The sequence below is a fragment of the Dysidea avara genome, chromosome 15 (genome assembly GCF_963678975.1).
Source record: "Dysidea avara chromosome 15, odDysAvar1.4, whole genome shotgun sequence".
NCBI classification, from domain to species: domain Eukaryota; kingdom Metazoa; phylum Porifera; class Demospongiae; order Dictyoceratida; family Dysideidae; genus Dysidea; species Dysidea avara.
This window is the reverse complement of record NC_089286.1, coordinates 12,789,751-12,811,400: the sequence shown is the minus strand read 5'-3', so window position 1 is coordinate 12,811,400 and position 21,650 is coordinate 12,789,751. Positions and strand designations below refer to the sequence as shown.

Here is a 21,650-nt window from a genome sequence, read left to right as displayed (position 1 = left end):
TGTGGGGAGATCAATAGAAGAAGTTACCTTGCAGAGAGTTCAGCTACAAACAAATCTCCCTGTAGAGAGATCAGCTAGAAGAAGTTACCTTGTAGAGAGTTCAGCTTCAAACAAATCACCCAGTAGAAAGATCAGCTAGAAGAGGTCACCTTGTAGAGAGTTCAGTTACAAAAAAACCACCATGTAGAAAGCTCAGCTACAAACTAGTGACCTTGTAGAGACATCAGCTAGAAGAAGTTACCTTGTAGAGAGTTCAGCTACAAAGAAACCATTCTTTAAAGAGCTCAGCTGCAAACAAATCACCTGTAAAGAATTCAGCTACAAATAAATCACCCTGTAGAAAGATGAGCTAGAAAAAGTTACCTTGTAGAGAGTTCAGTTACAAAGAAACCACCATGTAGAGAATTCAGCTACAAACTAGTGACCCTGTAAAGACATCAGCTAGAAGAAGTTACCTTGAGAGAGTTCAGCTACAAAGAAACCATTATTTAAAGAGCTCAGCTGCAAACAAATCACCTATACATAAATCAGCTACAAACAAATCACCATGTAGAGAGATCAGCTAGAAGAAATTACTTTGTAGAGAGTTCAGCTACAAAGAAACCACCATGTAGAGAGTTCAGCTGCAAAGAAATCACCCTGTATAAAATTCTGCCACAAACAAATTGCCCTGTAGAAAGATCAGTTAGAAGAAGTTACCTTTTAGAGAGTTCAGCTACAAAGAAACCATTCTGTAAAGAGCTCAGCTGCAAACAAATCACCTGTACAGAATTCAGCTACAAACAAATCACCCTGTAGAGAGATCAGCTAGAAGAAATTACCTTGTAGATAGTTCAGCTACAAACAAATCACCCTGTAGAAAGATCAGTTAGAAGAAGTTACTTTGTAGATAGTTCAGCTACAAAGAAACCATTCTGTAAAAAGCTCAGCTACAAACAAATCACCTGTACAGAATTCAGCTACGAACAAATCACCCTGTAGAGAGATCAGCTAGAAGAAGAAACCATTTTGTAAAGAGCTCAGCTGCAAACAAACCACCTGTACAGAATTCAGCTACAAACAAATCACCCTGTAGAGAGATCAGCTAGAAGATATTACCTTGTAGATAGTTCAGCTACAAACAAATCACCCTGTAGAAAGATCAGTTAGAAGAAGTTACCTTGTAGATAGTTCAGCTACAAACAAATCTCCCTGTAGAGAGATCAGCTAGAAGACATTACCTTGTAGATAGTTCAGCTACAAACAAATCTCCCTGTAGAGAGATCAGCTAGAAGAAATTACCTTGTAGAGAGTTCAGCTACAAGAAACCATCATGTGGAGAGTTCAGCTGCAAAGAAATCACCACTGCCCAAATTTCAAGGCAATAGCTCTTTCCAGTCGGAAGTTATCAATTGTCAAAGTTGGCAAATTGGATATGTGTGGAAGGCCCCTTTTCGCAAATCCGGTCACATATGTACATCTAGTTCATCTTTTCTTCTTCCTGTAGTAAAGAAAAAAAACATAAGTTAAAAAAGTCCCAAAGCTGGCCATAGGCTGGCTTTGGGGTATACAAATACAAAAAGAAATGAAATCTAATCCAAAACAGCCAAGCTGTAAAAAAAGTCTGCAGCCCTCAGAAAGGCTATGGTGAAAAAAGATGTGAAATCCAAGGTGGCGGCCAAGAAATGGCTGTGATGGTAGGTTAATGGTAAAAAATTTAATAATGACAATTCAGGTGAATTTTTGTGCCGCTTCACAAAATTTACCTGAATTGTCATTATTAAAATTTTTACCATTAACCTACCATCACAGCCATTTCTTGGCCGCCACCTTGGATTTCACATCTTTTTTCACCATAGCCTTTCTGAGGGCCGCAGACTTTTTTTTACAGCTTGGCTGCTTTGGATTAGATAGTTGTATCATACATACTATCTGCATACATTCGGATTTGTCTGGACTACTCACATGATTACTAATAGTAGTAACCTTTGTGATTCAGAAGGCTCTAAACTCAAGTATGAAAAAACAGCAGCAACAAAGGAAACAATTAATGCCATTAATAGTGGACTCAATAGCCCAGCCCTCTATTTACGACCAGGCATTTATTTTCCAAAGGTGCTGGAAACCCCCCAGCTTATAATTGAGACAGGCATTTAATTGAGTGTGGCTTTTATACGAGGATATGTGGTACACTTCATGGATCTGCTATTGGTAAAATCATTATGCATTAATTATAGTTGTCATCTTTGTTGTACACGTTCTACTGGACTTTTTACCGTTTCCTTAACTTTAACACTATCGTTTTCTCTGTTATCCATGTTTTTAGACATGTCTCAAGTGTCACTGTGCTTGTCAGACTGCACAACAGAAATGGACCATTACCATGTAATATTGAACATACCATGGCACTAGTGAGATCAAGGTAATGGCCGACATCCCATTTTTGGAATTTACTGATGAAAACAGAAAATTACCAAATAAAATGGAATCGGCCATATGGGATAGGGTCTGACCTATTACCTAACCAACCACTGACACATGTAGCACATTTGATAATCACTGTTAACACATACACAACACATTTTGCCATGCACCAAATGTCAAGGAATACATGGAACTCACCAGGAGGCTAGTTTGGTCCAGTCTTTCGTTGCCAGCTCAGCCTAGCTATAAAATTAATAAATAAAATGCATTACAGCTAGTAATCATATACTAGCAGTAGTGTACACACACATTTTCAACCCAGATTGCATAGATCAGGTTACTACCATCACCTCAAGAGAGGGGTTTCTATAGGGGATATAATTCACCTATTGAAATATTTTTTCGTTCAGCAATCAAAAGCCCCAGGGTGGGGCGTGTCGATGTCAAATCCCCAGTAGGTGTATGGGGACCCCGGGGGTGGGGCTTGATATTGATAGGTATATAATGACTCACTACCGCATGCAACAATTCCTTAGACTGGGCAGAGTCTGAACTAGGAGTGGTGATAAACCTTAGATATTACACCCAGTGTCTCTGCCATAACTAACAAACTGCAACTCACCGAGCCGCCCGCACCTTCAATCTCGGTCACATTTCGACACGTGTGGTCAGTCAGTAATCATTGTAGTGATGTTCGTCGTCACTGCGCAACCTGTCTAATAACACTAAAATAGTGTAATTGTTAGTATGGCATCTTACTTTACTAGAATAATAGAACGACACATCACCATTCCCAGCATCAGCTGTTTGTCGTTCATATAAATTAATACACATTGGCAGTTGACAAAATTTTTGTTGTTACCTTGGTGATGGATTATGGCGGTATCACCTTGGTGATGTATTTTGGCGGTGGTTTTGACGAAAGTGGCAGCTTCCTTTCGCTCTTCCTTTCCGAACATAGAGAGGGGTAGAATTTACCAATGAAAGTGGCGACATGTTTATTAGGGTTTATAGCAACGGCGCCTTGGCTAGTAGACGAGTTTTGGCGAAAATGAAGAACCCACTTCAAGCCAGTCTTAAACCCGTAAGTACAACAGCTTTCCGAATGTGTTTAATATATTTTCTTTACAGTTGTGTTCACAATTTAGTCCCGAATCAGCTGGAAAGAAGCGTTGAGCGAATTTGCGAGATATTAAGGACAGTACAGCCAATACTTACTGGCCTCTACAGATTTGAGAAACACGTCTGCTAAGAAAAGTGTTACGAGCAGCTACACTGAGGTACTGAAAACTGCTGTGCTATATAACTGCTTACATCATCTACCTACAGCTACTGGGCAGATTCTACATGTAATGATGTCATTAGGTAAACTGGAACCAACAGAATCAATATGCCAGTGGCACTGTATAGTGTCTTGGATAGTTACTATTAACCGCAGATGGACACAAGTGCTTTATGCAAGGTAATCACATTGCTTGTGTGCCACATTAGTTTACACCTTGAACTATAGGTACATCTGAAGGACAATTCACCTGTGGATTAAATGGTACGCAAAGTATTTCATTGTGACAACTGATATTCAGTGTTGTCCATTTAGATCAAAAATGACCATTCAGCATCAATGTTAAATTTGTGGCAGTCGCCTTCTGGTTGGGTCATCTGACAAGACATCTCATCTTCTAGTGATAGTGAGAAAGTCTGGGATCATGAGAATGCCCAAAGTTGTCTAGTGAAAACTGCAGTGTCACATATCTGCCTACATTATCTACTTACATCTACTGGGAAGATTCAACAGATGTTACTCAAGAATTATTATGGTACAATGAATCAAAATTGTGATACAGTGATTGATAACTTTCATTAGGTAAAGCGGAACTATAAACAGAATCAAAATTCCAGTGCCACTGACACACTTGCTTTATGTAAAATAATTACTTGTATGCACAACCACATTAATTTACACCTTTAACTATAGGTATGTCTGAAGGACAATTCTCCTGTGGATTAAATGGTAACAAAAGTACTTCATAGTGACAACTGATATTGAATGTTGTCTCTTATAGATCAAAAAATGACCATGCGGTGGTGTAGCAGCATCAGTGTTGAATATGTGGCAGTTGTCTTCTGGTAAAACATCTGGGATCACCTAAACATCTGGTTGGGTTGTCTGAAAAGGTCATCTAAGGTCATTCTCTGGTGAGAATTCCCGAAATCTTGGAACATCTTGAGAGACTTGTGTCACCTACAGCATACAGAATTGTAAACAAATTATATTATGTTCTGTGTATTTTGTAAACATTTGAAGAAGAAAAAATTAATTGTGGGAAACAGAGAAACTGTGTAAAAGGAACGAGGGAAGCATGCTTGACTCACAAAAATTTTTATGTGTGTAACACAAACAATAAATGTGTGCATACTACATGAAAAAATGTGTGTTATCTGTGGTAAATATCCCACATGAAAAAACTCGTGATATACACATGACTGTTTTAACAGTGTGAAGCTCACAATACTATATTGTTTGCAATGTAAATGCACATATTTGTGTGCGCACTGAAGAAATTGTCTTCTTTACCCCATAAGTCCATTTTGCATTGTCAAATATGTTTACTACATCTTACCTTTGTTTAGTATTGATTCCAGCTGAAAAAGGTTTGAACATTATTATTTTGTTGACGGTAAAATAATAGGCATTAACTTTATAAATCTTTTATCAAGCTATGATTTAACAAAAAATATAGTGTAGAAAATAATGGTTTTCCAAAATTGGGTCACAGATTGTTTCAAACTTGTACAATGCAGTTAAGTTCTTTGATGCTTGTGCATGTATATTTACAGGCTGATCAACTATCCATAAGACAATACATAATAAATGAGCTAATGGCAAAGAAGTTGATAATGAGCGACAGCAACAGTGGTGAATAACTCTCCTTAGGGTTAAGGGTTAAATGCTTGTAAGGTTCTTCCAACCATTTAGCAATCAATGGAGACACTGTGCAGACCTTAACACCTTGTAAGAACAATATATTGGTGAGATTAAATGATTTAAAATTTGATGTAGCTCTGCTTTTTTAGAATACAGTAGGACAAAGTATCTAATTTTTCCTGTTTAGTTGAGTGTAGTACTACAATACAAAAAAAATTTAATTTAATTTTTACCTATATAGATCCACCAAGAAATGAGTAATAATGTCAGTCACCCAATAGTATACTGCATAATGTGCATCAATCTCATTAAGTTCTACAGTACAGAATACAGTAATAAACAGTACTTTATATGCACCTGTATCAATATCGCTAATGATGAAACCGAATAAATACAATACGTATATTGGTACTACTGTAACTGGTGTACCTTATAATATTATAAAAAGTCAGTATAAGATTTATACACATTGATGCTCAATCAATCAATGCCTATTAGTAATATCTAAAGTTTATATCTGATTGTGACAAGATTGTATCTATAAATGTAAGATATTAATGATAAAAAATACATCCATTTACAAAGCAATACTGTCTCACAGTCAGGTGGTGATAGGGTTAGTGTAGTGGAGGGAGTATCTACAGATCTACAGGTTGCAGGTGCGTACAATATATATAGCATTTTAACATAATTATACTGGATAATGTAACAGTTTAAATCTTGTTCATGCATGTTTAATTGTACATGATAGCAGAAGATTTTGAGCAAGACAGTAGTGATGATGAATGTAGAAAAGGGATGTCAGACCAGGACTTAGAGACAAGCAGCATTTCAATACCTGAAGAGAATTATCTGAGGGGTTTGCTTAGGGGGAAGAAGATATCCAGAAGAAATGTGGTGATTGCCAGTGTCCTGGGTCGAGGCAGATCAACTTTTGCTGCTCGTGACTTTGTTGCAGGATCATTTGTTTGTGAGTATGCAAGTGTAGTCACCACCCCTAACAACAGTACATGGTCTGAGGATCGAAATGCTGCCCTTAACATTGGTTCCTACTGCCTTGATGCCACCCTAGATGGCAAATGTATTACATTTGATGCATCAAGTAGAGTTAATGACCCAGGAAGGTACAGTGCATCATATCTTTATGTTATTTGTAAATTGTAAACAGATGATTGTAGTGTAAGAAGTGATTAAAGATATTATTTAAAGTCATTTTCAACCAATGTTATAAAAAAGAGCATGCACTAGCCACCATGGATATATGCAGTGATTTGTACAGTGTGTAAATCTTACAAGCTTTAGTCTGCATGGTGCATGCCCAAGAAAATAGCATAGTAACTTCAAATTAATAGTAAAATTATTTTGCTGTCACTAAGTCGAAAAGACACAGTTTCAATCACAATGTATAAAAAATGTAACTGACTAAATATGAACTCTTCCTTGGTAAATTATACAGAATCTTGTTATTATTAGACTTTAGCCAAGTATGCTTTGAAAACACAATTGAGCAGTGCACCAAATTTGAGCCTATTATGTTCAAAATATTACTCTTTCAAATCAACAATATACTCAATTATGAATTGTTTTCTTAAGTATATCAGCATTTCCGGATTGCTGTATTAGAGCAAGTAATTGTTCTATTAGAGTGTCTTGATCTAATATGTTGCAAGTATGAATACCCTAATGGTAAACTTTCAGCCCAAAACTTGATATTTCAGCAGCAATGTTTGTGAAGAAACATACATACCCTATATATACTTATATAAATGATTAATATTTATAACATGATTCGTAACTTAAAGGTGGTTGCTCCTATCACCTTGCAAAAATTGTCACTTGCTTTTCCATTAAATTCACCAAGGTAGATGTGACTCTTATGATTAAATCCACAATCAAACCTAACATATGGTAAGAATATGGAATTGCCAAAGTGCACATCTCCATCCTTCAACACTTCATAGCCAGCAAACCTTTGTAGTGACAGTATTGATTTAAACTTCCTTAACAGTTCAATCAATAAGTTGATTTAAGCTAAAGAATTCTGAAGGAGTCACATTATCCCATTTAAGATTGCCAAATGTGTAACAGAGGCAACTTCATTTAGGTTGGGATATGCATGAGTGATGTATCTTAATGTGCATTCTAGGAGGGATCTGGGGTATGTCCCTTCCAAATTCTTAAGTATACTCTCTGAAATTGAATCAGAAAGCAACCTTAGCAATTTATTAGAATACTACTAAACGTGATGCGTACACCAAAATGCTACCTTTAAAACTCAACCAGGAGACATCTTGCAAGACAAAAACCACTTTACAAAATACAGTAGTACTCCATATAACATAAACTACAACATTAACACTACTTTCAGGCAGCCGGATGCAGAATTTATTTAAAAATCACCAAACTTTGAAGTTCAGTTTGCCTCACTGACCATGGCCGCAAAGTAACAACAGGTCTTTTGGGGTTCTGACAAATGTGTCTTCTCTGTGCCTTGCCTTTCCTTTTATCGTACATTAAGCTGTTCTTCTTCATGAAACAAAAGTTAGTTTTCTATATCAACACTTTCCTTGAGCAGCATTTGACAACATTATTTAAAGTGCTTGAGCTACTGGACACATGTAGATACCTGTAACTTCACAGTAGATTGATGAATTGTTCATTCACCATATCTCTTAACAATCTTCTCTCACTTGACTGTACCACTTACTGGTTTAACTACAGCTCTTGAAGGCTAGAGACTGACTCAATAATACTCTAATACAGCAGTCACTGTAATAGAACAGTCACACATTCACTAATAAAATAAACAAATTGGTATATTATCCAAGCGGTGAAAAGTACTGAAACAGGAGATTAATGTTGATATTGCAGCATATCTCTGTGAGAAAATCCCTACTTTGGCATTGAACAAAATAATTGTTATAACATTCCAATATAGAAATTTTCTTACAGAACTTTGCTGTAATACCACCATTCATCTCTAGTTTCAGTACTTTTATTGCTTGGATCCCTACTTCATTTTTAAATAATCAATTTAAAATGTTTATTAGCAGTCTGACAATTGTATTGTAGGGTGACAGCTCTATTAGGGTACCTTGATCTTGTGGGAATTATATTAGTACACGTTAACCTACACAGTCTGCTTCCTAAGAAATTTTGCTTATCTAAGAGGGTTGCCATTATTTATTTTATTGCTGTATTAATTTATTAGAATGACTGCTCTATTAGTGTATATCGGTGTCAACATTTTATAGCTGATTCACTGGAATTGCAGGTAGCTATTAAGTGTAATAAAACTAGCACAATTGTTTCTATTGCCCAAAGATAGCTGGAGTAATTTGTAGGTGACTACGGCCCTCCATAACTTTTTGGCAGGGCTACAGCCCCATTGCTTACTCCCTTTTCCCCTCTATTAGTCTTTGACATAACTTCCTGCATATATCATACTATGCATGCACTTAATTATGACATTATATGTATTGAATGAAAGGGAAAACCTCTATATGTGACTGGGCCTGCAAAAACAGGGCATGTGGGCACATGAAATTTGCCTACTTTTTCAAACTTTCATCATCTATATATTTTTTATTCTACTGTGCTATGGTCATGAAATTTTTTTGCTTACATTAAACATTTAATTGACTTTATACATAAGGTCACAGAATAAAAATATTCTATTCCAGGCGGAGATATGACTTGTTATGTATAAGGGTGTAGTTTGTGCCCACAAGCCCTGTTTTTGCAGGTCCGGTCACATATTACAGCAAAAAGTGGCCAAAAATTTTGGCTCCGAAAATGTCAAGTTCTGGCATGACGTCCCTATCAGGATGGTGACATTTCTATACGAAAAACATACAATGAACACACAAACTAATGAAATTTATAAAACGTACATTGCAGGACTTGCATCGGTTGTTGTCCGTTGTGGCGACATCTTTCCATGTAGGAAAAACAATGAATACACAAACTCAGTAATGAAATTTATAAACGTACATTGTAGCCATCAGTGAGCTAGAGTGAAACTCAGCAGAAAACCGACTAAACTGTTACCAAGGTTACAACTCTAAAACTTCCCATTTTTTTTGTTTGAAAACTTCGGGAAGTCGGCAGAAAAAGATCATGGAATTTAAAATTCGAAAACTGAAGGAGGAAGTTACTACTAGATACGGCGATAAATAGGTCAGATAAGTGTACTAGTACTGTAACAAATTGCGTGCGTATGAATCTTTTCCTTTTTATAATAGTCCCAGATCGTAGTGTATTTAATTTATTGCCACTCCAAGTAAATTCATTGTTTCGCCTGCTGCTAATACTCTTCCGCATGGTTTTATTCATTATGCTGTTATCTGAACATTTTATTCATTATACTCACGTGATTGCATAGCATCTACCAATGAACTTATATTATTTAGAAGTTCACTGTATTTCAGTGATGCTCTTAACTTACTACTGAACATTTCCACTGTATTCTTACCTCCAAAAGCTGTTGTGTGAAGCATGAATTTTGAAAATTATCAATTATAGCAATAATGAATTTTGAAGAGGCAGGGTAAATTGCCTGCGACAGTAGTAGCACTGGATAAACAGCCAGCTTATCGTGTGCTTTATTAAGTTTAGAAACTAGCCAGTCAAAAGGTAGACTTTCATTAAGTTTGTTACAACACGACCCATTCCAGGTGTTTAGTAACACAGGACAACTGAAAGTGCTAGTTCACTGGGTAGGCATGACAGCATTATGGTATAGTCGAACGCTTTGCTTTGCATTGTGCGTATGTGTGTATTGTTAGTGATGTATTGATAACACTTATTACTAGTCAATTGATACCGATACATTTTAGGTATTTGCTAGATACTAAATTGATACATGTTTACTTACAAGTGTTGTTCACAAGAAACAGATTCTGGTGAATGGGCTGATAATCTTATATATATGTGAGTTGAGTATGTGCAGGGTATGTGTGTGTAGTCTGTGTGGGTGCATGTGCAATGCACTTTTCTATACCACCAATATGAGCTTTACCTGGTAGTAACTGTTACACACAAGTAATTGCTTAGAATCGTACTGTACGGTGTGAATGGAGACTGCTTAACTTTATTAGTCGTGCTATACAATAATTTCACTGCTAGATTTTGCTTCAGTTTTGCAGGTGCCTTGTGGCCTTTGCTACAGTACATGTATTATAAAAACTAGTAAAGCACTCTTCAACACTTTGATACTCCCACGCAAAGTACTATATATTTGCTCATATGGTACAGTTATACAAATACCTGTTATTTCACTAATACAGTGTAGTACAGTAATGTCAGAAATGTTATGAAAACAGCCACACTCAAACAGCATAATTAATCAAAAAGTGTGACATGGAATATACTGTAGTAAAACTAATCCTACCAGTGTGCTTCTTGTGTATGTATTAAGTTGTGTCAGTGCATTCTGCTCTGTTTCATACAGCTGTATGTATATTGGTAGGACACAATAACAGCAAATTGTCATTTTATACTTTCAATTACGTACCTCATCTACAAAATTGTTTATATTAAAGATTTATTCAAAAATATTGTTCAATTACATTGCTTTGTGAGGAGCTATCTGATGGAACGGGTGTGTTGGAATGATTTGCTTGCCTTTTGCTTACAACTATACTGCAACATTGGAGGGAATACTAAAAATGAAATATCAGAAATTAAAGCTACAGATTTCATCGCATCTAATCTCAAGACACGAGCATGCCTTGCTCAGAGACTTTGCCAGGACAAAACCCTGGTAATTTTAAAAATGTGACAATGGGGCAGATAATGTGGTCCAAAATAGATGTGACTACTGTATGTAGCAGATGAACGTAATCATCTGCAAGACCCCATCACTCAGAGAGAAATGGATAGTGTTCCACTAGTATTCTGTAATAAGATAAATAAATATCTCCTAGATCTCTAATGACCAACTTCTAGGCAAAAAGTCAGTAGACTTGCTCTCCGCCAAAGTACTCCCAACTCTGTGTGCAAGGATGGGAAAGAACTGTTATATTACCAGCCATTGTATCTGTCAAGGTCATAGAGGCTTTTGTTGTATTGTAGATTGATTCTCCAGCTAGTGTCAGTAAGTACTATAAAGTTACTATTTGATATTGAGCAGGCAGGTGGCACGAAACTATTTATTTGACTAAACAGCAATGAACTAAGAATGCTTACTGACACCCAAACACTAGTGCCAGCTTCAGTCATTGCTCAGGCTGCCAGACTGAAGTAGAAATTAAATGTCCGCTAGTATAGCTGCAGGTATAGATCCCCTTGTGTTATTGCCTACTCAACTAATGTGAAATTTTAAATTACACTTGTATATACACTTGTGGAGACATTTTTTTCCTTACTTTGGCCCCTTTTCTGTTACACCTTTCCAGCTATAAGTCATTAAGTGTAAGACCTTGAAATTAGTTTAGGTATATAATCCTAAGGCTGCAGCACATGTTGCTGTAGACCTTCAGTGCTGGTCACTGTAAAGTGTAATATACGTCACATACTGAAGGTCTTCAAACTCTGTTGTAACCAGGCACACATACTGAAAGGCGTGTGCCTGGTCACTGTAATTGTGTCAAAAAATCATGTGTCTGTCTCTGTTTATATTTAATGCCCATCAAAGCTTATTAGCATGTGATTGCCCACTACAAATAAGTATTTAACAAGCTTACCTTTTGTGACTAGTTGCTACAATTGTTCAGGTGGCACAGTAAGCCATGCCAGCAGATGAGCTCATGAGCAACATATCTTTTGATGTTTACAACCTTGTTTGATATTATAATGTACTTTTGTATACGTTCATCCTTCACCTGACTTTGGAGAAACAGTAAAACCTGGAATACAAAATAACAGATCAGCGGAATAATCGAATAAGCCAAAATTAAATTCTATAGCTTATAGTAGTATTTGTACCCTCTACAGCACTAATACACTCCACTTTGTAGTAACTCCACTGAGAATGCAGTCGCAAAGACAGTTGAGAGCAACAATAGACCAATCATCACAGTAATCTTTACATGCAAAGTAATCACTGTGTAACAATCTAACTACTCTGAACTACCTTACACTACGCTTCACTACACATTCACTATAACACTATAAGCTCTTTTACTATCCTTGCTTATATCAGCTGTCACACACGAGTAACTGCATGAATTTATTAGTTGTACATATATAAGGTGTTAAAATGAATAGAGAGTTATCTTTATTTGGCTGAATTAAGATGTCTTTGACTTTTCCAAAAACTGGGAACTCGTTGTCATAGTAGCAAATTACCATGTATCCTATGGCATACTTCGTCCCTTTAACTGTCACAAATCTGACCCTACAATAGTTGCATATCTCTATACAATAAAGAAATTATTGCTTTCTTACCTGTGCAGTATGCTATCTCTGTTGCAGTAATGCCCATTCTCTAAAGTATCAAAATATTCTAAACTGCCTGCAACCATTTGTGAAACTAAAGTTGAAATGAAAGTGGGCACTTAAAAACTTTATATGAGCACATGTACACATCACTGCACACACTTGGTAAAATACATAGCAAAGCAATGCCTTTGGTTACCATATACATGACCATTTCTACAGAAGGTACACCTGTAGCAGTGCTGCTAAGGTCACTTGTGAGTAGGACTATAATGCCTCTCATATTTTCAAGGTAAAGCTATAGGCACCCAAAATGAGATATCAGGTTGGCATTTGCTTTCCCAGCTATGTACTTTTACAATGAGGTGCTCATTTGCACACAGTTTTATGTAGACATTTTGTTATACCTTTTCCATGTGTTGCTTGTGATTTAAGATACGTAGAATTGTTAGCCATCCTATAACAGATTTGCTTTTGATGGTGTTGTGCTAAAGATTTTGGAATATTGATATAATTTTTGGCTACATGAGCAACTTGTTTCAAGTAGCTGTGCTTAGATTCATATCTCATGCACCACACTCGAACCAGTGGTCCACACCTACGTAAAGTGTCATTAATGTGTTAGTATATATGCATACATTAGTAAAGTATACCTGCGCATATATGAAGAGATATGAAGGAGGTAGTGTAATTTTGGGGTGAACCGTCTTTCAGGGTACAGCTGACGAAAGTCTGTTAGGAAGTCTTCAATGAGGGTGCCCAAATACACTGTTGTGGACTCAGTTGTGACTGGTGCAAAAATATAGTCTGTGATTGTCATCAACTCAAGATAATGATTCCAGTATTCATCACCTTCGTCAACTAAATCTCCAATTAACAGTGGTAGGTATCTAACTAAGCACCATGTTTGCGATGCTAAATGTATTCGTATAATATTTAATTTAAGTGTATTATACTTATAATAATACCTGATTGCTTGATGTCACTGGCAGTTAAGAAGCCTGTCTCTTTAATCTTGATTGGTTTGTTCATTGTGTCAATGGGCCCATAGCAAAAGGATTCAATTCTCGTGTTTAGTATTGAAAGCTGAAAGTAGGACTTTTCGTAGATCAGTGTCTTGAGCAACATTAACAAAGACAACTGCAACACACCTTCTAAAATGTCATGCATTATGTCAGGTGCAATGCTGTCAGTCACGTGAAAAAAATTGAATTATTAAGGATGGAATTCCTCCTCACTCCATATGCAATGGCATCACTCTTTTCCAAAGGGTTAATGTCATTGTCTCCTGAAGCCCTGTCATCATTGTTGTTTAAAGGTCCTTTTAGATTCTTACAGTGTACATCATTATGCACTTTACGAGTTCTCAGCTGAAAATCACTCTCCTTAAACTGTAGTGTATGTATTGTATGTGTACATGTACACTGTTATGTTGTGTGGCATACTTTTGTTTGCAGATCATCATCTACAGCCATGCAATATCTACATTTCCTGTAAGCAGAATGAAGCTGTTTGAATCCCCCAATCAAACAAGCAGCAGGATTATCAGCAGAGACATTTACCAAGGTGCCTCGACATTGTCTTCTCTGGCCATTGACGATGAATGCCACACCATTCTCCTATAGTGCATATACATAGTAAGCGTATGTATGTGTGTATACGTATTTGTATAGACATCCTTTTCATATTGTTACCAAATTAACATTTTATCAGCTATATACTGTACTTTTTCAATAAGGTACAGTGAAACCTCCCTTATCCGGGCCTCTACTATCAAGGCCTCAGGCCTCTTATCCAGGCAGCCCAAATTAGTTACGTAGTTTGTACAAGAATGAATTAGACAAAAGCATATGCATTTTACATATGAGCGTATGCATTTTTAATCCTACTTTAGCCATACAATACAGCTCATGCATGGCTAAAGTGGGGATTAAAATGTATATACTCAGTTTTTGAGTTGCGTTTCATCTCAACAGCTTGTTTCAGTGCTTTTTATTGTTGCAGTTCCTACTCATACTGAAAACTTTAAATTCTTGTTCTGCTAATAATAACTAACACCTGATAGCAACAACAACATTATTTGTATTGTTAAGTCAGTTACTTCAGCAATGGGGGTAACGCGTTACTATTATTACTTTTGTGGTAACAAAGTGATAGTTACGAACATTTCTAAGATACGGACAGTGGTAGATGCCAGACTGCCCGGATAAGAGAGGTTCCACTGTATCCATTTACACACAGACAATAAGATACTCACGTATACTGCTACAGTGAAACCTGTTAGTCAGTACACTTGCAAATAGGGACACCTGTATAATCTGGACACTTCGTAGTGGTCCCAGCATGTAAACTGACCTGGACAATTTAGTTGGTCCCAAGATGGCCTTAATACACAGGTTTCACTGTATGTGTGTATGGCATACCATGTGCATACAACATTTTCCCAAGGGATGTAACCTGATTACAAATTGTGTGATCCTTATATATGAAATTTGCGTACCTTGAAGATTTGTGTATGTTCATGTGATTGACCATTAATGTATTATTGTTTTATTTTTACCTTCTCAAGCTTGTAAAGAGCATCCATAAATGGCTCTAAAATCACATCTACTCCATATTTTTCTATGAATGATGTCCTGACCACTGCGACCAACTGGATACTTTGTAGAACAGACCGTACTGGATACTTTGTAGAACAGACCGTAGAACAGGTTTCAGATTACTCAGTGAATAGTAAAACACTCCTGCATTAATATTGATTGATGTAATTGAATTTGATGTTTGATGTACGTACCAATTTTGTGCCGACCAGCTTTTGTTCCCAATGGATTGCACAACTCTAAATCATCATAGTGAAGATGTATTTGAAATCCACATGGGTCTCTTTGAAACAGTTTATGACTTTTATATGCTGTCCCATCACAGTAGTCCCTTAATTTTCCATCTGTGCTTTGATTATTGGTGTTGAAAACCTGCAATAACATGCATTCACTACATAACCTGATATGCATGTAGCGGGGTCGTTAATGATTACTGCAGTTAAGTAAATTAAACAGGGCTCACACTTTGTACAACAGAAAATGAAGTTCCAATATTGCATAGTGGCGAGTGGGAAATATTTTGTGGATTGTCACTATCTAGAATTTTTGAGGGGAGATTTTTGAGGATAGTTGGTTGCCTAATACTTCCAACTATACCATTCTGATCCGAGTTATGATAGCTGCACTGAAATTGGAGGGAAATTTTTTGCCGAGAGCTGCCAACCTTACGACAACCACAAAAAAAAATTTCTCTCAAAAATATCCTGCTATATACAGTAGTTCAGGCAAACAGTTATGAATAGTCAAATGTTCAAACTACCAGTCCTGTGTACTGTGTGTACCTGCTCTTGCACTATGTCACAGTAAAGCAACCTTTGGAGTGACTCAATCAGGGAAATGTCATAACAACAGTCATTCACTTCCTTTGATATCCCAGTACTAGTTTGGTCATAATATGTACCCAGCACTCACTCTGTTGGTTCCTATAAGCAAGTGATTAGTGAAAGAGTATAAAACTTTATTGCTTACCAAGTAGTGCAGTTCTTCTCTTATGTACTTGTTCTGTTGAGTTTGTGTTTCAAGATTTTCAAAAGGATTTACCACATTGTTGAACACTGTATTAATGGCAGTCCATTGCTCTTCGCTTAATTCATTCTGTATAAATCACCATGTAATTTTTCCACTACAGTGCCAAATAATGTTTGAACACCATCCATCACACCCTATCACTGTAAACAGCTTGTTAAAAACATACCCTTCACTAAAGAAATACAACATTGTGAGTGACTGATAATGCGACTCAATTAGTAAAACTATCATTGGTGGCCAATTGTTTTAGCTAAAATGATGCACTGCATGCATTTAGCTTGATATTTTGAAGCATTCCTGAGATAACATCTACCTGAGCAAATCCCCCAATTTGTAAGTTAATTGTTGTCCCATGCATGTGAAATTACTACCTGTCATACATCTCTCAGCAAAGCTGAAGAGGCTATTGGTACAAAACTTCACAAAAAGAAGCTTTATTTGCTTTACTTAAATGTGCAAAAGAGTCATATAGTAGTTCTATCGTAATACTGTGTGTTATGCAGATTCTTCAGGAATTTGATACAGTAATGGAAGATAATATGAAATCGTTCATCATGGAGGCTTGGGCATCTGTTCGTGACAAAAAATATTAGCAGTAGCCACAACAGAACAAAGCAATGAACGTGTGCAGAGGATGCTAAGCATTGCAGGAAATGACATGAGCGATGGTATGGTAAAGCATTGTCTAAATCACTATCACATTCTACTATGATCATAGAATGCAAAACACTGGCAGCACTTTGTTGTTTGGTTTATCTTGTGCCAGATACAAGGACAAGGCCTGACCACAATTGCTTTGTGACATTTGTAGCGTTATGTTGATAGCCATGTTAACATTATAAAACATGTAAAACATGTATTTATACAGGAAAATGCTGATACCAAATCTGAGGCTTCTGGATTGCTCGTTCCTCAACCATGCATTATGGTCCGAGGGTCAATGGCAGCACCAAAGGATGAATTCCTTTGCATAGAGAGGGGAGTAATGTGCAAGCTCCCAAACTGCAATGAAAGTCCATTGCTTCTCTTTGCCAGCTTCTACATTTTCCATATGGAATATATATACTCACGGGTTAACTAATGTGTACACCTTTTTAGAGTACACCTTACTAGATAAAGCTTTACCAAAGGATGGCAAAACGAAGGTGAAACATTTTTTGGCTCAAATTGCTCATCATGAACCCTGAGTGACCCTAACTGATGCGTTGATGTATACACTTTATATTTATGACAATATCAATCGATCGTTAATAATAATGCACGTGATCTTAATGCATGGAGGTCGTATCTTTCAGCCGGAGTACGATTGGATTCTAACGTCTATCATATATAAGAGATAAGGTTATGGTTCGCAACTGCGTAAGTCCTAAGTGTTGTAGTGTTATACTTGCGGTGAATTATTCTTGGTCGAGTGAATTTTCAAATTAATGCCGCCCATCTAAAGAAATGCAATCAACTTCAGTCGCCCTGCCCTGGTGATTCCACCGTCTCATTGTGTAACTGGATTATTATTATTATTTGTGTGTGTTGTGCAGAAATCAATGTGGCTGTGATTTGACAAAATGTACAGAGTAGTTTTGATATGGAAAGTGTTGAGCTGACTGAAGTCAACCATAAAAAAATATATTGGGGCTGGATTACTAGTTTCGTTTGCATTGTTCTAAGGCAGTAGCATCTGCCATGAGAGTTCTATCTATGATCAGAAAGTTACATGTCGAAGGAACTATTTTTTTGTATAAGACATATTTGGAATTTTGATTGGGTCAGGCAAAGTTGATCGCTAGTTTCCCGTTTCAAGATTTTCAAAATATCATGTGGGCAGAAGGTCATTATTCATTATGGCTAAAACCTTGAAGAAAACACTAAAATAAACCCACTATTACAATAATGAAATTATTGTGAATATTTGAATAATCCATGTGGTAGAAATAACCATATAATGAAAATTTTGTGGAACTTCTATTAAGGCATGTGGGCGGAAATGGGAAATTAGCAATCAACTTCGCCTGGCCTTAACTGTGTGATGTGGTATACTTACTATCAAGATGAACGATGTGGTGATGTTTAATAAACCTTTTAGTCATTGACCACTGAATGAAACATTTAGCTAGCTCTGTGTCCCATCAGCATGACTCCAATTTAAAGGTTACTTATTTTAAGTGAACAATTAGAATTGATCATGAAGTATAGCTAACATAGTTTTGTACTGATGTGTGTTTTCTACAGTGGTAGTTTCTGTTCACATCGTGATAAGCTCATTGTAGATTGTTTGTTCAATCCGTCTGTATTATTAGGCTAGGGATGCAGCACAAGTTGTTGTCAGACCTTTCAGAGCTGAGCCTAGAATAATGACAAGTAACTGGATTGTCTATGCACACATTTCGAGGTGGGATGTGTTGTATATGGCTAACATAGTGAGTGAATCGATCATTAGTCTTAGCCTTGAACTTGTAAAAATCCCTCAAGCCTACGTAGATATGAGGTGGGGATCTCGTTTGGATGAATACAAATCAAGCCTTGTGCTGCTGCTAATCTGCTACTTTCCCTAGTTACAGTTTTCTTTACACTATTTTAATGTCACATTAGTGATATTAGCCTAGTAGTTATTTAGTCAATTAGTCATCAACCCACACATTAGTAATGAATGTTTAAATGTTAATTCTAAATCAAACAATGTTTTGTTGTTTAGTATTTGTTCTGTCTACTGATCTCTGGAAAATAATAGAATCTGTATTAAGACAACAGAGGAGGGTAGCTAGCTGTGTACCTACACTTTTTAAAATTGTTCATAAATAATTGCCTAAAACCTGACAATTCAAATTCACCAATCGATTATGGGAAGGCACACAGCGCTGGAGGAGGGTACTATCCACCCTTAGATTCCATCAAATTTCAAGGTGAGTTATTTACCTCAGTATGTATATTAGTCCTTGGCGTGTGGTAGTTGGTATTAAGTTGACAATAATAGGCCAATCATACATGCAACTTAACATTAATATTACAGTGGTCATTATAAAGAGGTGGTCTTTGTTTGGAGGTGCTGTTAATTTAGTGATGACCACTAGGTGAAACTTTCTAACACATTCCAGTCCAGTCCACCATTCCATTCCACTGATGCCCCAAGCTGCCTGCATTGTTGCTTGAGTCCGAGTATCTGCAGTCACCTGCAACTGGCCTCAATGACCTGTGACAGTGGTAGCACTGGATAAACAGTTTACTTCAGATACATGTATGTTTTTCCTGTATTTTATTAAGTTTAGAAGTAAACCTGGCAGTAAAGGCACAACTTCATTTGTTATAACATGACCCATTCCAGGTGTTTAGTAACACAGGACAAAGTATTAGTTCACTGGATAGGTGTGACTGCATTACCATAGTCAAAGGCTTTGCTTTTGCATTGTGCGTGTGTGTGTATTGTGTTGTGCTAGTGATGTATTGATATCACTTATTACCAGTCATTATGATACCAATACATTTTAGGTAATTGCTAGATACTAAATTGATGTGTTTTACTTACGAGAGTTGTTCACAAGAAACAGAATGGGCTGATAAATGTGAGATAAGTTTGTGTAGGGTATATGTGTGCGTAGTCTGTGCTGGTGTGCATGTATGTGCGCATGCATGTATGTGCGCGTGCATGTATGTGTGCGTGCATGCAATGCACTTTTCTACACCATCAGCAACACTTATCTAGTGTGACTGGAGACTGCTTAAATTTACTAGAGCCATGCTATATGCAATACCACATGCATGTAATGAAATACACTACAAGTTCTTATAAACAAAGGTGAAGACTTCTTAGGATGGAATGTTGTCACTAATAAATTCGGGCAGTTACTCGTGTGTGATGGCTGGTATAAGTAGCTGTAGCAGAAAGCACTTATAGTGTTGTAGCGATTTTGTAGTAAAGTGTATTAGAAAGTATTTTAGCTTAGTTAGATTATTCTAGAGTGGTTAGTTTTGTGCTAGTTCTATTTAAAGATTGCCCTGAGGATCGCCTTAGTGATGCTCTGTGGAATTGCTACGAGGTGAGTATTGTATAAATGCTATAGACTGTATATATAGTAGTAAAATATTAAGAATGTAATTTTCGCTTATTCCGCTGTTCCGTTATTCCGTATTCCGGGTTTTATTGCTTCCCGAAACTGGGAATCAGGTGTCTTACTGGTAAGACACCCGACAGTTGTTTACAACCACAATGTGGCCTACAGTAATGCAATTAGCCTTTTGTGGACAATTAGTATTTCACACATCAGTAAACACCATGCGATTGTGAGCAGATTATTACAAAGAAATTACACTCAGGTACGCTGTTATCGTGGGTAGCTCAGCGGATTTATAGACCATCGTGGTACACTGAGCCATTAATTCAGTTTGTGGCCTTCGCCATATTAAAGCACGCTCTGTAGACCATGCAAGACAGCCATGTTGGCACTGGCTATTCCCAATTGCTGCCATTCACACGTACCTATAATGCCTCAAACATACAAACCTTCAGTTATTCACGCTTCATGGCTTGCGCGCGAGCTTGCGCGACCACATCTTTTGCTCGCTCAAATACCCTAGGTGTTTACAATGGGAACTCTCTATACTAACTCACTGCTTCTACGCCATTGTCTAAAACACTTAGACACTCACAATAGGCGTCTTCGAGGATTTAAAAACCATTATTGACATCACCTCAGGTTTTTAAATCCTCGAAGACACCTATTGCGAGTGTCTAACTATTACGAAGAGGTCACCTTGTAGAGAGTTCAGCTACAAAGAAACCATCATGTAGAGAGTTCAGCTACAAAAAGATCACCCTGTAGAGAGTTCAGCTAGAAGAAGTCACCTTGTAGAGAGTTCAGCTACAAAGAAACCATCATGTAGACTCTGAGAGTTAAGCTGCAAACAAATTACTCTGTAGAGAGTTCAGCTAGAAGAAGTCACCTTGTAGAGAGTTCAGCTACAAAGAAACCATCATGTAGAGAGTTTGCCTTTAATACACCAAGAGTTTTGTGTGAAGTGATGCATTAAGAATTGTTGCACGCTCCTACAATGACCTCATAATTTAACTATCAACAAGCCACCACCATGCATATTAGCATAGAAAATAGTATAAGAATTGATGTATCGCCTGGTGTTGAGTTCTTGTGCACACTGCATACATGGTTAGACAAGCTCGCAGCGGAGTTTTGAAAATATACACTTCAAACCGAAAGTTCAGGTGACCGCCACCTTAACAAACAAGTATGGAATTTTCAACTAGAGTAGGGACCATAGCACATCAATAAAAAGTACTGAAACAAGCTAGAGCAGTGCACAATATT

At 37.0% G+C, this 21,650-nt stretch overlaps 1 protein-coding gene and 3 long non-coding RNA genes across 5 annotated transcripts; 2 read left to right on the top strand and 2 right to left on the bottom strand.

The window, feature by feature from the left end:
- Positions 1 to 3,016: 3,016 nt before the first annotated feature.
- On the top strand, positions 3,017 to 4,054 carry LOC136245535 (uncharacterized). 2 transcript variants are annotated; one of them, XR_010695918.1, is made up of 5 exons: positions 3,017 to 3,487; positions 3,535 to 3,683; positions 3,733 to 3,865; positions 3,914 to 3,949; positions 4,001 to 4,054. It is a non-coding gene; the product is annotated as an uncharacterized lncRNA (long non-coding RNA). The 2 variants fall into 2 exon arrangements; XR_010695917.1 differs by having other exon boundaries at positions 3,535 to 3,865.
- An 8,213-nt stretch (positions 4,055 to 12,267) lies between these two features.
- On the bottom strand, positions 12,268 to 14,324 carry LOC136245310 (uncharacterized). The gene is made up of 7 exons (XM_066036793.1): positions 14,155 to 14,324; positions 13,678 to 14,100; positions 13,363 to 13,624; positions 13,117 to 13,307; positions 12,719 to 12,803; positions 12,485 to 12,668; positions 12,268 to 12,354 (listed from the first exon to the last, which is right to left on the bottom strand). The coding sequence occupies exons 2-7, from the start codon at positions 13,877 to 13,879 to the stop codon at positions 12,268 to 12,270; spliced, it is 1,011 nt and encodes a 336-aa protein (XP_065892865.1). The 5' UTR covers positions 13,880 to 14,100; positions 14,155 to 14,324.
- A 1,063-nt stretch (positions 14,325 to 15,387) lies between these two features.
- LOC136245537 (uncharacterized) lies at positions 15,388 to 16,187 on the bottom strand. The gene is made up of 3 exons (XR_010695920.1): positions 16,092 to 16,187; positions 15,504 to 15,681; positions 15,388 to 15,453 (listed from the first exon to the last, which is right to left on the bottom strand). It is a non-coding gene; the product is annotated as an uncharacterized lncRNA (long non-coding RNA).
- Positions 16,188 to 17,583: 1,396 nt separating this feature from the next.
- Positions 17,584 to 19,897, top strand: LOC136245533 (uncharacterized). Its single transcript, XR_010695916.1, has 3 exons — positions 17,584 to 17,697; positions 19,028 to 19,235; positions 19,819 to 19,897. It is a non-coding gene; the product is annotated as an uncharacterized lncRNA (long non-coding RNA).
- Positions 19,898 to 21,650: the final 1,753 nt, after the last annotated feature.